This window comes from Strix aluco, chromosome 4, assembly GCF_031877795.1.
Source record: "Strix aluco isolate bStrAlu1 chromosome 4, bStrAlu1.hap1, whole genome shotgun sequence".
NCBI lineage: Eukaryota > Metazoa > Chordata > Aves > Strigiformes > Strigidae > Strix > Strix aluco.
The window spans coordinates 58809748-58827506 of NC_133934.1; the positions used below are offsets into that span (position 1 = coordinate 58809748).

A 17759-nucleotide genomic window follows, 5' to 3' on the forward strand; every position below is an offset into this window, starting at 1 on the left:
AGACATTAAATAACAAAGACAGTGAGGGTTTGGGCTGCAGACCGTTATCTTCTTACAAACGTCAGGTAAGCTTTTCACTTCCAGATCTGTTTGAATAGTATTTGATGAACAGGATAGACAATAAAATCATTACTTGTGTAAGGTCTGGGAGATCAGACTCCAGCTTGCCTTACTGGAAACCTATGATTTGATTTTTAGAAGTAATATTTACATCATTCTGTATGTGACTCATTTTGGCCAAATCCTGAAAACGTGCATCTAAGACTACATGAATTTGAAAGGAAGTCCAGGGGGCAGAGTAGCTCTGGGACAGGCTAGGGTGAAGAATTGAGCCAGTGCAGACAGAAGTCATCAGACTTGATTAGAAGTGGACATTGTGATACATTTCTACAAAGACCTGCGTTCAGGGTGAGTAAGGCAATAGGTATTTTGTGAGGAAAATAACAAACCAACGATTCTTAGGGAAAATGTAGGAAGGACACAAACTTATAAATTGCCATGTGATGTGGGAGCAGACTGCTGAGAGTTAGGTTTGAGTTGTCAACAAAAATGTGTGTTCTCTCATTGCAGTTATGATCACTTAAGCAGTTGGTTTGTTCATGCACATGCATGTGTTACGTGAATAATGTAAAGTCAGCTCAGAAAAACATTACTTTACATTGAGAATGGCTGACTACAAACAAAGGAACTGCATGCAGGGTTGGTAGGAAAGAGAAATACTGTACCAATTGGCAAGGGGCATCCAGCCCATCCAGGCCAGGCTGGCCTGGCTCCCCTTTTTCCCCCTTAATTCCACGGAATCCCTGTTTGTAAAGATTAACTTGCAATGTTACTGTCAAGGAAATGCCTTCAGTATTGACTTAGCTGGAGTGAATAAACAACAATAGAGAGGCAAGAGGAGCAAGCTGACCACTGTGGTGTGATTTCAACCTGTGGGGCACTGACTCTGGCACATCCCAGATTTGGTTCCTTTCCAACATGTTTGGCAGAAAATAATGAAAAAAACCACCAACAAACCCCACAAATTTAGCCTGAAGGTATTGTCTGGTGCTTTAAACCAAATTAGGTTTGGTTTAAAGTCTGGTGCTTTAAACCAAATTAGAAGGTTGACAAAGTCTTCTCCAGAATTTGCCAGAACTTGAGATAAGGCTGCATTAAGAAACGGTAACAGGTGACACAGAAGCTGGTGCTTGTTCCTCTCCCCCCATTTCTTATTCCATCAGTCTACAGCAGGATGATCAAATCTCCAATACACAAGTAAGACGTACCAATGGGCAAGGTGCATCTAATCCAGGAGCACCCTGTTCTCCTTTCTCCCCTTTAGGCCCCTTTTTGCCTTTCTTTCCCTTTTCCCCCTGTGGATACAATGGTTTGGATAAAACAAGTTTCATTCTTTTGGAAAAAAATTAAAGAAAGATTGGTTTAAAAGTTTGGGTTTTTCTTTTTAAGCCAATGGAGAGCTGAAAGGACACTTACCACTGTGTTCTGGTTTGGGTGGTGCATTATGTGGAAAAATAAATTATATGATCACAAGCAAGAACTGGAATCAGTCGGTATTAGTTTGTGTTGGTATTTCATATCAGTATTATGAATATTTTGAATCCTAAAACAGGGCTTGAAATCATCAATTTCTTGAGACAGAGGCAAATCTGCAAATCCCTCCAATCCACAGTCCAAAATAAGAGATCTCCTATTTGTTCTAAGTGATAGTACTGATGTGAACAAACAGACTAGGCTGAATTTGTCAGCTTCCCTAGAAGATTTGTCACTAGTGCAAAAGCAGAGTACATCAGAATAGTCCCTCTAAAAAAGACCTGTGGCATGGATGCTTCCCAGGGATGGCTGGTCTCTGGCTAAATTCTATCAACTTCCACGGTGTCACGTCAAGGGTGAAACTGGCCTGGAGCTTCCTTTGCTGAACTGACCGTTTGCAGTGTGGTAAGAGTTTGGGACAAATCTTGTTCTCAGTGGCGTCCACAGAAACCCACAGACATCACTGAAGGTGCACTCCTGTCACTCCAAATACAACACGACCATTTCAAACCCTGTTACAGAAATCAAAACATTTGAACTGCTTGATGGAGAGGTGCTACGACACTTTCAATGATTTCATAATGTCTTGTATCATAAAGTAATCAGAAGTGATAATTAGATTCTTTATTTAAATATTCCAACATTTAAGTGTTCTCTCTACTGCAGGTAACATTTTGTCTATTCTGCTGAAATTCAGTCCTTTGATTTCACACTGAGTTTTCTTTTTAAATGTAAAACTTCCAATGCTTTAATTACTTATGGAAATGAGATGACTCCCCTCAACAAAGTTACCTGCAAAGATGACCTCACCTTCAAGCAGTATAAGATGTTTAGAGAGTTCATTTTATAATTGATTTCACACCAGTTGATCACAATGGTAAATGAGTTTCAGGTTTGCTCTCAATTTCACAAAAATCAAAAAAGGTTCTGTTAAAAAAAAAATAAACAAATTGGACTAGGATTGTAAAAAATGGGAAGGAAAGATGAGTAAATCAGGAATATCACAAAGAAATGGGAAAAATAGTCATAGGAAAATTAGTATGACATTGGAGAACCAGCAAGCGAGGTTGTGGCTATTGGGAGGATTTAATTTGTGAGGAAAAGGGTAAAAAAGACAGAGGAATTGCAAGGAATGAAGGTAAAAGGAGAAGGAAGGAATGCCCCTTTGGAAAGACAGACGAATTTTGATGAAGCATAGTAAATAGACATTTAACTAGTTCCACACCAGTACAGGAAGACTTAATCCATTACCAAGAGAGAAAAAACATTTTTACACAATCAAAAATTAATTAGCAATATCATATTTAAAAAAGGAAGGAAAGCACATTATTCATTTAATATCAGCATACTTGACACATTTGAATGAAAAAAATATTTTCCATGAACAAATCATATTGCATTCATGACACGATAGGAGCAAAGTTTCTTGTCTATCTTTTCTGTGTGCCAAAAAGTCACAGGATAATATTTAGGAAAACAGCAATCCAAACATTACCCTTCTTCACCAAATTAGAAGATTGTGATGTAAAAAAATCCCAAGTCAAGAACTGTAAATTGCTTAAGTTTTCATCTTAAACCTATAACATGACAGCACAGCACAGAAGCTCAACAGTTTCAGGGTCAAATCTCATGTTATTTGTGCTCAATGTACCACCAATAGATTTGCTGTGAGTGTTATGCAAGCCCAGAGCACGGACATACTTCAAAAATTATTCTGAAAATGGACAGTACCTTTTGGTTTCAGACTGTTTTGTATCTTTAGGACTTGTATTTCTTTTACTTGTCTTACAAGTCAGCAGATAACTATTTAAACTTCCAGTTTTGCAGGGCAAACCTATGATCTTATTCAAACCAGTGCAACAGTCATAGGTGTAGAGAATAGCCTGGATTTCCTGAGTACTTTACTACTTTTTCCACAGACTCAGTTCTTGTCTCTCAGTCTTCAGCTCCTTACCCTGAACTATAGAGAAACACAGGAGATATGGAGAATCTACATCTGATGATGATTTAAAAAAAATTAATTCCTGCCCTTCCTCAGCACCTAGAGAAATACAAATTTGTGGCACTGCTGTAGCATCGTTATGGTTAGAACAATCTCCAATGCTCACGTGCACAGATTTTCATCCATACAGGGTGTAGGAGAAAAAGGATGATGTCTCTCCAGATGCTGTTGTGATACATCATACTGCTTTGTCAATATTTATAACAAAAGTGCACATTTGGGATGAGGACCCCCTTATCTCCTCCTCCCCACAACAATCTCTACCTTTTGTTAAAGGTTATTCCTTTTTAAAAAGATTTTTTTTTTTCTATTCATACAACTTGAAAATACAAAATCAATTGTACAAACCTTTTTCGTGCTAAGTGCTCCTGGACTATAATTTTATACCAGTAATTACAGCTAGGACACTTAAAAAAATTATTTTTACAGCCAAGTTAAGCAGACATAATGCAAACACTGACTTGCTTTCACTGTAGCAGAACTACTGACAGGCTAAAATAAAAATCATCAGTCTGGGACTCATCTCAAACTGAAGAAGTAAAGATTTATTCCCTGCCGATCATAGCTTGTCTATGAAAAAACCAAGTGTCACTGGTTCTCAATAGAACGTTAGTAATGATATATATTTTTGCAGTACAATTTGAATTAAGTTTCTTAACTAGAAACTTGCTAATCTCAACTTGTGTGATGTCAGCCTAACAGCCAATATTGTAAGGAATATTTAAATACCAAGAAATCATGAGCTGGACCCTCAACTTGTAAACTGGTTTACCTCTTTTGAAATGGGTGCTGTTACACCAATTTGGTCATAATTAGAAATTGACATAATGGAAAACATCAGAACTGAGAAAATTTGTTATAACGAAAGATTCTATTAATTGCATTATGTTGTGCTTTTTGAGAGTGAGCCTTCCATTTGGAAAAGGAACTATTGATGCAGCTAAGGTGGTTTTGGTGAAACCAGTTTACTTGCGAGATACAACTACTTCCTCTTTTCTGGAAAAAAATGTGTCAAAACTGTGCAACAGAAGTCTCTTTCACGGAGGTCTCAGCTATATCTTCCCTGATTTTTCCCTGAGGAGGACCTTCCTTTGCCTTCTAATTTTTTTGAATATTCTGAGAATTTTTAAGGCAGAAATTTCATCTCCATTTTCATTCTAACTTCCTGGAAATCCTCTTAATCTGAAAGCCCACAAGATAACATGGTTTCTGACATATCTGCCAGACTTGTTAAGTACTTTATCCCATGCATTCTCCTCAAGAAACAAGTTTTGCCTTTTCCTGGATTTTTAGGGGGATGGAGGACTAGACTTCCTAGGAGATGTGTCCCGCAGCCCAAGAGAACAAGGCTACGTGGGCAGCCTCAATCACAACTGAGCTCCAAAAAAAGGCCTAACCACGCTTTGTGGCCACATACAATTTCCACACACAATTCCTTCGTCCTCTTGCAACTGGAGGTCCTGTGTTTGAGCTATTTAGTCAGACTCTGGGAATAATGAACTAATACCCAAAAATAGCATGCTATACTCTAGTACATTAAAATATTTTTACATCCCGAGTACAAGAATCTCAGCTGTTCCATTTCCACATTATATCATAGTATATAAGCCAACTGTTTTACCAGCCTTCCAGCTTTTCTTCCAGAGATCTTCTGGGGCTCTGATGGCTGTATTTTGTCTGCGTATCTCTAGCTGTGCCTGGAAACACAGACTCAGAAGGTCTGGTTGGAAGGGACTTCTAATGGTTGCCTAGTCTAACCTCCCACCCTGAGCAGGACAATTCCTGATGCCAGGTCAGGTCAGACCAGACCAGGTCCTGCAGTCCTCCAGGGGCAGTGGTTCAGCCACCTCTCTTAGAAAACTGTCCCAGTGCCGTGCTGCCCTCCTAGTGAACAAGGTTTTCCTAATAGCCCCTCTGAACCTCCCAGGAGCAGCTTGTGGTCCTGTGTTTTCCTGTTTGCCATGACCCAGAAGAGTTTTGCTCCAACATCTGAATCTCGCCTTCAAGTAGTTAGGCCTCCTATTTGTCAGACTAAGCCAGTCCACCTCCTTCAACCTCTTCTATCAGTTGCATGTGCCCCAGGCCTCTGTCAGCTTGATAGCCTTCTTCCTCTCCAATTTCTCAAGTTTTTCTTGAACTGGGAGGCTCAAAATACCATCTGCAGTATTCAAGCAACTTCACTGGGATTTATTAGAGAGGGGCAATAACTTATTTCAATCTTCTGGACACAACCCTTCTAATGTACCCCAGTATAAGAACACACCGTTAAGCTCATTTGATTTGGCACCTACTGTAACTCCCCCTTAGCATAGGTTGGCCATTTTGCCAGTCATCTATGAGAGCTGATAGTTATCAGTTACACCTTTCTACTGATAAACTGCTCTCAAAAAGAAAAGCTGTTCACTTGTGTCAGACAGACCTGTAGTCTATGACAGCAAGAAAGCTCACCATTCATTGTGATTACTCTGCCAGGTCAGACACTGCCTTTATAGTATTCATAGAGCACCTGCTTAAGCAACAGTTGTTCTGCAAAATCAGTACCTTATCAGTGGTCTCTGAGCTCAAAATAAGCAATATAACAAGAGACAGAAGGGAAGGATATATTTCATAGTACCCTTATCAATGTGTTCTTGGGAAGTGTTTTGCTTGACAGTATTAAGAAAAGGTGAAAACCGCCGTGGTGCCTTTTTAGCCCTGCTTCTTGTTTAAGATACCATGATGGGAAGTGGACCTAGTATAACCCTGTACATGTCAGCTAGGCAAAAATAGTTCTTTGAACTAGAAAAATCACCTGCTGTGTGTATGGGCTTTTATATTAAGTGGCCTGGTGTGAGGGCTAATTCAGCAGTTTTAGTAACTGGGCTCTGTGTCAATGAGAAATAGGGGAGATTTGCTGATGAGGTTTCTCTGCATGCATTTAGTCCTAAATTGCTTTTTACTTAACATACTTCCAAGTCACTGTGTCTGGACAATGAAAATGAAGTTAGGCTGTTTCTGTTAACTTCACCATCTAGTTGGTTTACCAGAGCAGTAGAATGTATGATTTAATTTCAATCCACAAGCATCATGAAGTACTTAATTGTAAATAAGACATTGCCAAAAAAAAGTTTAAACGGTTTCTGTCCTTATCCATTTGGTGTGGGACAGGTAGTGTGTACAGGCATGGTAGACTAGGACCAACAATTATACTGCAAATAGTGCCAAGGAACAGAGCTGGGGTCTTCAGTATAAAATTACTACCACAATGACACATTTCAGTGATGTCTGCATTAAAATTTCAGGCTGACACGGATTTTCAACAAGCATAGGATGGACTGGAGAAAATGAGCCTAAAAACAAGCTGTGCTCTGGGGCATGGTGATATTACTAGTTCTGTGCATAATTTTTCACGTTTTTTCATGATTTTGCTTAGCATGTATCTATGACCTGCCTTTTGGCACACAGTAAAAACAAAGATAAGTTTTAATGGAACAATTCATAGCATAAAGACAGCAGAACTGACTAGGCTGAGGAATCAAACAACAGTTAGTAACACTGTGGTCACCTTTTCTCCCTTTTCTCCTATATCACCCTTTTCTCCTCGAGGACCAGGGAAACCCTATGAAAACAAAATGGACAAAGATAGGTCGACTTTTATTCACATGCAGGTTAAGCTTTCAAATACCCTTGGAAAACATAAAAAAATATGATTTCACTACATGCTTTGTATGTATATGTGAATTATATGTGTACACATGCATGCACACAAGAGCACGTGAGACAAGTCAGTCACGGTGTTTGGTAGAGTCATTTTGCCACCAGTGGAAAAAAATCATATCACTCAAAATGGCAACAGTCCATGCTATGTAGCATATGTACATTCTAGAAAAGGCTCCTCCAAGTTAGGTATTTCAGTGTAGTTCTAGAGGAAAAAGCTTTCAGTAAGTCCTTTCAGCATGCCAGAGAAAGAGCCTATATTTTGAAAGGTATCCCTTACAGGTTATGGAATTGTTCTCTTTAATTAGGATAAATTTACTTAACGAAGTGTTAGTGACTCCTTGTTCTTCTGTGACTGAGTCACAAGTCTGAATATTTTCTTACCAAGTGCAGTTTTTCAGCCTATTGACTTCCAAAGGCCCAACTACTTGTATTACTAAGCACTCTATCTGTTGGGGTCTGTCAATAAGGGCTGTATACCACATAATCTTTGTCCTTGTTATGACAGAGAAAGAGCAAATGCAGCATTTAGCATAGTCTCTGTATGTACTGCATGCACACTAAACGGAAACAAAGGTGTTACACTCAGCAAGCTATTTCTTGAAAGATGCTTACCTACCATTAAGACAGTATTGGTCATACATATTACTTACATCAAGGCCAGGCTCGCCATCCTTGCCCTGCCAAAGAACCATATAAACTACATTAGCGTCCCTAAGCTGTGATACTAACAGCTGCCTTGATGCCTGACTTCTGCACTCCCTCTACACAGTGGTATCCCATGTTGCTAAGGCTGTAGCACACAGCATTGCCGTTAGTGAAGGATGTTTCTGTCAGTGTTTAACATTGCCAGGAACTGATAACTTGACTGTAAAATTTTGCTTGGCTGTAAAATTTTGTTTGTACGCAGATTCCAGGAGCAAGCTAAAAATACAGAAAGCCTATCATTTTTCATTTTTTAGTACACAGGAAGGGGAAACAGAAATTGGTGTTTTTTTTATTCAACTCACAAAAGTGACCTTCATATAAACATGCAGTGCAAGTTAATTTAACACTCCATGGAGCCTGAAAACTGTCTCTAGTCGTTGACTCCTGATTCCAACTAAATGGATCTAATTAAACCACAAGTCTGTATTCCAGCTTAAATTAATCAATCAAACTGATTAGACTGGAGAGGGTATGGAAACACTGCAGGTCCCTTGTAAAGGCTGGTTGTGCCTAGCCAGGCACATTTACATGGTTTCTCTTGCGTCAAGGTACAGAATGGACATGTGTATATGTACACACCCGACCCAAACATCAGCAAAGTAAAGAGAGTAAGTCAACTGATTTTATTGGGGCTATCTTCATTAGGCCAAAGGAAGTTCTCACTCATATTTTAGAAACAGATAATATCATTTAAATAGTTGATTTAAAGCATACCATCTCCACCTATGAATGATCAATAATGAACTTCTCAGATTGCTTCTGAGCACATGGCACAGAAATGAAAACAAAACTGGTCTCTGAAGTGTCAAACAAAACAAAAATATAATGGCAAAGTAGCCTTGCAGCACGCAAATCCAAGCACCTTATTGACATTAAGAAAATCACAGCTTTCCGCAGTTCACCCTGAACTCCTGGCTCTCTCGCACGATCCCCAGACAGCTGGTGGCCACTGGCTGCAGAAACAGGAGCACTTGCATTCTGGATTTCCTCCATCTTGCTGGTTCATGTCAGGTCTGTTTCATTACTTTTACATGACCACATGTATGGCTAGGAATCTAAGTCTTCAATACAGACCAGTGACCTAGCACTGTCAGGGATTATTATCTATCTTTGCCTTTTCCAAATAACTGCATTGCTAGATGAAAAGCAGTCATAAAGCACACAAAGTTTAATCAAGGAGTGATGAAAAGCACAATGTGTACAACCTATGTGCAACTTACAGGCAAGCCGTATGGTCCTCTGGGTCCAGGGTCACCTACAGTTCCCTTTTCACCCTAAGAAAAGATTACAGAACAAGCAAACAAAACATCGTCTATCTTAGAAATGATCTCTGCCAAGTGCTTTAGGTTAAAGTTTATGCATTTTTAAATCTTCTGAATGAAAAATATCCAAGGTCATTTATTTTTATTAAATAATTAAAGGGGCAAAAAGAAGTTGTGTATTACTTTCTAGGCAAAATGTCTTTTCAGGCATATGACATTACATTTGTTTTTAAATCCATTAGTAAGAGAAAATATTTGTCAAACTGAAATTGCACTGATTTCAATTTTAAGCTTGTAACAGCTGTAATATTGCACTCAGTAAAAATCCAACGTTGTAATGAAAACTGAGGATACACAGCATCAAGCTGCAGCACAGCAGCTGAGATACGACACAATGACAAGCAAAAATAATGTGTCAATCAAAGCTTGTATTTAAGCAGGCAATGTTATTAACAGTGACATTATGAAGATTATCCCATGCACTGTTGCTAACTGCTCTATTGGATTCTAGAGTAGTGAAGTAAATACCCTGGTTTATTAAATCAAAACTGTGTTAATGTGCAAGACAAACAAGTACAGAGATTACTCCAGAAGTTTGATCTCATTCTGCACTAAAATCCATGGGAAAATTACCAGTTTCCAGAGGGATGCTACCAAAATCATTTTGCAACCTTAATATAGAGAAAACTTTTCCAAATGAAATAAAATTTCAAGGCGACAAATTTCAGGCTGACAGTAGTAATCATCTTTGCTCTCCAATTGGTCTTCATCAAGATAGATACTGAGTTAAAACCTCCTGGGTTGGCCAACATGAGCCCATGTAACCAGGAGCACAGTTCTCTGCGAGCCTGTTAGGGAGGCAGGGCTGGTAAGTAGGTGCGGGCAGCAGTCTTGTTTCAGACTGCTCTTCAGAATAAAACCCAGCAGAAAAGCCATACTCTCTTGAGAGGACTAAACTGCTCTCTTGAGAGGACTAAACAAATCTTTGATGAGATTTTAAAAAAAAGTCCTGACCACCTTCAGTTTTCAAAGCTCCTACTCTGGATTTGTTATGTTGGGTTATTTGGATGCCTTCTTAACCTCCTCTCCTTAACATAACATGGCTTCATGCAAGGCTCCTGGCATACTGAAGTGTTGTGTTTCATCCCAGCAATTGCTGCACTTAAGCTCTTGAGATAATTCTGTGTACAAGATCCTCTAAAAATCTGGGTTATTTACTACTCATTATTAATGCATTAAAAGCACAAGACAGAGATGTAGATATGTGCCTAATTAATAGTGGTGATCATCAGCACAGCCAAGTCCTTCAGCACAGCTCTGAAAATGGGCTGCTAAGTCTCAATTTTATTGACTGGATAATACAAAAAAGCAGGCACCAGAATAAACTGAGTCTGAATCTGTTGTTGAATAATCACAGCAGTAAGGAGTTTGTCAGAGTAACTGACATTTGATCTATTTTAGATACTTCATGTTTTACATAGATGGATACTATCTATACTCACTTTAGTCTGGTGGCGATTAGAAGTGTAATGTCTGATCTTTCTGGATTCTGTTAATCTCCAGCAACTTCTGAGCAGCATTTAGGCTGGAAGCCCTTGCAGGACAATAGGAGGCATTGGGAAGTAACAGCTGATTTTCAAAATAGTAAATCTTGCAGCTTTAAAACTTTCTGCTGAGAAGAAACTGATGTGCTGACATGTATATACAGCTACAAAACTGTTTGATCAATACTTGAAATATGTCAAGACTAGTTAAGTATCTTTTAAAAAAATCTTCAACAGCAAAGATGACTGTACAAAGTCCTCTCAAGATAGGCCTATAACGTTGCTAAACATATGGTAGACATAAAGATACCAAATGTATCAGTCTAGGAAATAGTCTCATCTGTTATGTAAGAATATATTTAGAGAAATATATCTCACAATTTTTTGCCTCCAATATCAAATGAGTATGGAATATCAGATGAGGTCCTAAATGTTTATGGATTATATAAGATTGATGGACTGTCATGGGCATACTGCCCTCAGCCATCGTGATAAAACATTTCCTTCAGGGAAACAGACATTCACAAACTTCAAGAAGGTTTTTCAATATCTTCTTATAAGACAATTCATCAGTGCCCAAAGAACAGAAACCCTAGCCTTTGTTTTTGCCTCCTATATCACTTCCATCTCCTGAGTCATGGCTGAATATGGACTACCATTTGCATGAATAAAGCTGCATAATTGGTGTCTCCATTAAGACTGATATGGAGATTTCGTAACACTGCCATAGTGACAACCATTTTAACCAAATTAAAGAGAATACACTTTCCCTCCCAGTACAACTACATGTGTAGTGATAACAGTGTTGCGCAGGCTACACATCTGAGAGCCAAAATCAAGTTCAATACCAGGTCTTTGCCATCAAGGTAAGAGCTTTGGGAAATTAGCATTTTGTTAACATTGTCTTTCAGCTTCTTCTGGATGGACAAGAAGTTGGATAAACATTATGCCCGTCATTACCCTTCGGGTTTACATGTCCTCTTTCAATGAGTAGTAGTTTAAGATGTTTATCTGTTTATCAATGTTCTCTATTTTCTCTCAAGAGAATATGTGAGATTAATAGGTACAGAGCCAGATTCAGAGGCCTATTATGATCGACTCCTCCATTTAATGAAGATGGTCTCAGAAAAGCTCTCTAAGCACCTAGCAAAATAGTATTTTCAATAGCTGAAGAATTTATTAAGGACTGTAAGACACCAGCCTAATAAATTACATTAATTCACACTATTAATTACCATTTCTGTTTTTACCAAAAGAAACGCATAAAAACCCAGTATTGGAATGTTCACCTGTATCATACCTTCAGGAAGTGTTAAATCCTGTGTTAGCTTTTAATAATCAATGTACAGTTTAAAGTTTAGAGAGAAAATTACATGGTTAAGCTCACACAGTGAGATAATAGCACATTTGTTCTAAAATTCACATTTTCCTGTTTTCTAGTGACATACACTATTTTCCTAGTCTACTTTTTCACCATCTAAACAAGCTTTGTATGACGACTGTCTGATGTTTTCTATTTTAATTAAATAGCTAAACTGGAAACAAACCAACCAACCCTAATTTGCACAACAGTCCGTTCTACCTAAGAAGAGTGCAGCCTACGCAGCGCTGAATCCATGATTTCTACAGGAGAAATCTCTAGTCTTCAATTTGATTATACCTGCTTTCCTTAACTTTTAAGAAGACACAAATATATAGTGACCAGCATTTTACATATATTGTCTCAAAGTGAGACTGTCTTTTCAAATTTTAAATAATGTGGATTTAAGAACATGGTTGTATTTCACATTAGGAACCCCTAATGCCCTTCTAGGCCTTTTCACATAAAGGAGTTCAACAGTTGCAAACTGCATTAACGACACACGATTTGTTATTTAGATAATGAGACATGTATCAACGCCAGGCACCTGTTAGACAACTATACTACAAACAACTCCTCCCAAACAGTACTGAATAATTAAATGAACAATTACAGCAATAAGCTTGCTAGCTGATTGCTTGGAAAAAAAACCTTATCATCTTTCTTGCAAACTTCCTCTCATTCATTTAGCTACACAGAAAATGGTGGGTGTGGAGGAATTTCTTGCACACCTTAGTTTCTATAGTTTTGCAAATCTGTCCCTCTGTCCTCATGCAATTATTGAACTGATTTACATCACAGCAGCTCCTGTCCCCTTTGTAACTACTACTTGTCACAGTCATGGTAGGGCTGATTCTGGATGCAGCTGTATGACCTATTATGAGCTTGGGACACTTTCATAAGAAAAAACAATTATAGTTATCTTCCATACATTAGACGAATGGTTTATATTATAGCACATCGGTTTTGGAAGAAATTTCAACCAGTAGTACATATGCACATCCTTCAAGATAAAAGCTCATAATGCAAGACTAAGATGTAAAGTATCTATATCTCATATGCATATTTATATGCATATCTCATTTAAATTATTTCCTGAAGTTCAGAAGATTATGTTCAACTATCTTGTCACAGAGTTGATAGAAAAAGAAGTTATGTCCTAAGTGAAAGAAAAGACTTGATTCTGATATCCCTAGAAAAAAAAAGAAGCATACCCAAGTCCTTCAGACAGTTAACTAGCCTGAGTGGTAACTACAGTCTACTGTTACTATTTTGGACTATGCTGCATGTCCTGTATTTATTTCTCAACACAGAGCTCTGTAAAAATGAATCATCAAGTCACGCATACCTTTCCAAGATGTACTGCTGTTAAAGCTAACTGGACCTGTGCCATATGGCTGCGTCCTTAATACAGCAAGTCTGAAGTCATTTTAGCACAGCTGTTCTGTTAAAGTGAGGAATTAAAAGAGACAAAATTCTGGGCTGGCAACTCCTTGGAGGTTTTAGTTAGTATAAGGTATCATCTTTTGTTTTGTTGCACAAGTTGATGGCTGTATTGTTAAAGATGACAGGCTTACAGTTAAAGATTAAGGTCCCTATCCTGTTTCCACTGGGGAAAATTTACTGTGAATATTTCAAATTAAATAGGAGGGCTCCTATCTTCTAAGCTTAAAAAAATGAAAAGTTTAAATTGTAGAGAGGTTAGAGAATTTTTTTAAAATGAATTAAGTGCAAAGAGGTGAGAAATAATTTTTTTTTTGCCATTGCATATGTATATACGTATAAGATCACACTATTTTCTTCTGTCCCAGTTTGTTCTCTCAATCCATTTACACAAAAGAATGAAACCAACCAAAATTATGTTCTGTGTAGCACTGTGAACTTGAAAGTCCTGTAAGTTTCTTACTGATTAGTCATTACAAAATACCAGCTCCTCTGAAGTTAATGAGTTACAAAATCAACCCTTAAACAGGCAACCCTTAAACAGTGCGTAACTAGAACATGTATAGAGTTCTGGGCTGATTCTTAAACAGATGAGATATTGTTATGCTTAGTAACATCTAGGCACACTATAAGTAGCCATATGATGTTTTACCATTGCAGCAGTCGCTTTTATAAAGAGAAGCATGTGGAACATATACTTACTCTGTCTCCTTTAGGACCTGCAGGGCCATGGGGGCCAACTGGGCCATCTACACCCTATGAAAGGAAACATAGAGGGTGAGAGAGAGATCTTGTTGTTACAAGTTTTTAGTTTTAATAGCTGTCTTCTGGCCAAGAACTAACATGGAATCAGTCTTCACTGGCTGAAAATTCAGACTTAATTGTGATGGGACCTGGCCAAACAAATCCATTTGTCTTTCAAAACTCCACCTATAAGCTCTCCTGTTATGAGGTAACCCATCTTTCTTCTAGTTGGATTTTACTTTATTCATGGAAGTCATCAGATTTATGAAGATTTTAAATTTATTGAAAGAAATTTTGCCAGGAAAAATGAAAGGGTCAAACAGAGATTATTTTTTTTTTTAAACATAGATCATTTTTTTGATTCAAATGTCTACCTGTAAGGTGGACTCACCTGTTACAGTGATCAATGGGAATCTTACAGAAGCCTTCAAACACATAACTCTACTCCTCTTTCACACTATCCATTTCTTTACCATTATAAAAAGCAAACGATTTAACATTTATATTTAATATGACAATGCCTGCAGCAGAACCCCAGCACGTCTGCATCCATTTCACTGATTCCATATTAGCATTGAACAAGTATGTTTTCCTGTGTAAACTAAATCCCTGCCTAACCTTACTCTGGAAAATAAGCACCCCAACCAAGGTGGTTGTCCAACCAAAAATCAAAACCAAGCTGCCTTTTTAAGATTCAGAGCTCCTTCTACAGAGAATTATGTTCTCCTTCCCACACACTTTGCCCTAAGACTCTGCTCGAAGCCCCCTCTTAGGTAGCATGGAAAATGCCTGCGGTATTTGGCCTTCCTTCCTCCGTGCAGTGCGGGAGCGCTGGTGGTGGAGCTGCTGGAAAGCACACGGACTCGGTAACGAAGAGCGACACAGAAAGACAAGGGACTCACCCGGGGTCCTGGCTTTCCGTCTAAGCCAGATGCTCCCTGTGTGGTTAGGTGGAAGCATGGACGATGGGTACAACACGAATGACAAGAACGTGAGATTAGTAAGTGGTGCTGATGAATAAACATAATTCAAACGTACAGTACAAGTTGTGACAGGGTTCTGAAATGGGTATCACATTACTACAGCATGTTAGTTAAAAAGTCACATAAAACATCAAGAGCCTGATTCTGTTCTCACATTAGTGTAACACCACTGACCTACCCCTGCCTTCATGCCACAGTATATTAGACCAGAATAATGTGAAGCTATAGGAGTGCTACAAACACCAGATGTTAGGGTGTTTCTGAGCCTTAAGACGCAAATATTTACTTTGTAATATACTTGCATGCATTCTAATTTGTAACTAACGACAATACCGAATACTATACTACACAAAGAAAAAAATGTATGTTAACTGTGATAGGAAGTATTTAAGTGCAAGAATACTGCATTATGCAGTCAACAAAATCTGGATCCTGACTACAATGGCCTCATTCATTTCCAAGAGCCCGGGAGACAATCACATTTCCTGTTTTTCCAATATACTCCCAGCTCAGAGCACAGACAAGGGCTGGAAGTGGGTAGCACCCGGCGCTGCGGGCTACTTCCTTCAGCATCCTTGGGGACGGGATGACCTCTGGTGGATTTTGTGCGAATAACAGAGCAGCAGCGAAAGAGCTGCTCGACTATCCCACCACTGCTGGCAGCAATGCTGGGGATAGGGACACAGGGAATAATCTGGGCCCCCTCCAAAAAAGGCAAAAAACCTAATTAATGGTGAAAATGAGCCATTTTTAGAAAGTCAGAGAATTGGACTTTGCTCCTTAGAATGACGTTTAGAGAAAGCAGTAAGCAGGAGCAAGACAAGATCTATGTAAATTTGAGAAATTAATGGCATATTTTGCTCTGGGCTAGAAAAAACATTTCTGGCAGAACCAAAACTTTCTTCTTAGTTTTAGCCATTTTCAGAGAGTTGGATCAGACCTCCAAAGCTCCCTCTCTACATAGTTGTAACCGTCAAATTGAAAATGATCTTTTTTCAAAATAAGTTAAAATTCTCAGAGAAGCTGACCTTGTACAGAGGCCCTGCACATAATTCTTGAAAATATTAATCAGAGAGGTTTGTGTTCCTTTGCGTCAACTAAGTCTTTTTCCTCCATTTTACTATTAACAATGTAATCACATGGAGTAATCCTCACATTAAAAAAAAAAAATTAACACTTTTTGTGAGAAAAAATAAAACTAGCTTTTCAGAGTGCTTTCAAACACACAAAATAAGCACAAAAAAATCAAACTAAATTTTAAGAACTGTAATATTTCCACATGAAAATTTATTTTTAAGCTCCTTCATTTGTTTTCAAGACAAAATTTATGCCAAACACTCAGAAGGGAAATTTTCTAAAGAACAAGGCAAAAGTAACAATCCACCATCCTCTAATGAATAATAAAAAAAATAAAATTCCCTAAACCAATTTTTAACTTTCCTCAGTTAGACCTCTCCATTTTAACTGCAGATGTGTAAACAGAGGAAGAAAAACTGAAGAGATGGGGAAAAATGAAGACTCATTTTCTAATGCAAACACCATAAACACTTAAATAACAATATGACTAATGTAATGGGGTGATGGCTTCCTTGTGACACTGAACACTTTCAACTGACACATAACAAAAAAACCCTGACAGCACAGGGTGTTAGAGGATGTTACTTTGGATGATAGGAAAGATTTGGGGTAAAACAAAACAAGACTGATGCTCTTCTCTAACTTGGTGTATTCTATATATGCTATTGAGTAAACCAGAGTTGTTCATCAGGAGTAGAAAGAGAAGTTTGTGATTTGCACTGAGATTGAATAGTTGGGTTTTTTACTTACTGGAAGACCAAGGGGCCCTCTGTCACCCTTTTGACCTGGTTCACCCTTCAATCCTTTAAGACCATTTAACCCTGGTTCACCCTAAACGTAAAAGTATAAATGCCAAATTTTTGGTGCTATAAAGTGTGTTTAAGCTGGGATAGAAGAAGCCAGTCTCAGAAATATCTGCAAATTCCAGTTTGAAACAAGGACACAAATTCAACCTTCTTAGCTTACTGGCAATTTATATACTGATATAGTACTGGGCAAAAACATTTGGGAGGGTGCCTGCTAGAGATTTAAAATCTGTGTGAAAAGAACTACAGGAAACTTATGAGCTACAGATTCTTTTGAATCTTTTCGTAATGATTATCACTACAGATAGATGGTTTGAATTAAGCGTGAGTTTCAGGGGTTTTTGGAATTTCCTCAAATCCCATAAATGACCCTATGCAGATAATTCAAACTGAAAGAAAACTTTTAGAAAAATAAGCTTCAAAACTGCAGGTCTCTACAGTGGGATCTCTTGAAAAGTACATTTTGTAAGGAAGCAGTATTTTTTCTTATGGCAAACTGGAATTTGCAGAAAAATCTTACATAAAGATACTTTAAACCTTTAAGCATACATAATTAAACAGTAACAAATTAAAAGAAGCAGTATAGGTTATACAACGCTAA

General features: G+C 38.1%; 1 protein-coding gene across 1 annotated transcript in view; it reads right to left on the minus strand.

Moving 5' to 3' along the window:
• COL25A1 (collagen type XXV alpha 1 chain) overlaps positions 1-17759 on the minus strand; it is a 323220-nt gene that overhangs the window by 8122 nt on the left and 297339 nt on the right. Inside the window, exons 31-36 of the mRNA XM_074823252.1 lie at positions 17103-17183; positions 15195-15230; positions 14251-14304; positions 9160-9213; positions 7080-7133; positions 726-803 (exon numbers count right to left, since the gene is read on the minus strand). Coding sequence (XP_074679353.1) covers positions 726-803; positions 7080-7133; positions 9160-9213; positions 14251-14304; positions 15195-15230; positions 17103-17183 — 357 coding nt within the window. The remainder of the gene's footprint in view (positions 1-725; positions 804-7079; positions 7134-9159; positions 9214-14250; positions 14305-15194; positions 15231-17102; positions 17184-17759) is intronic.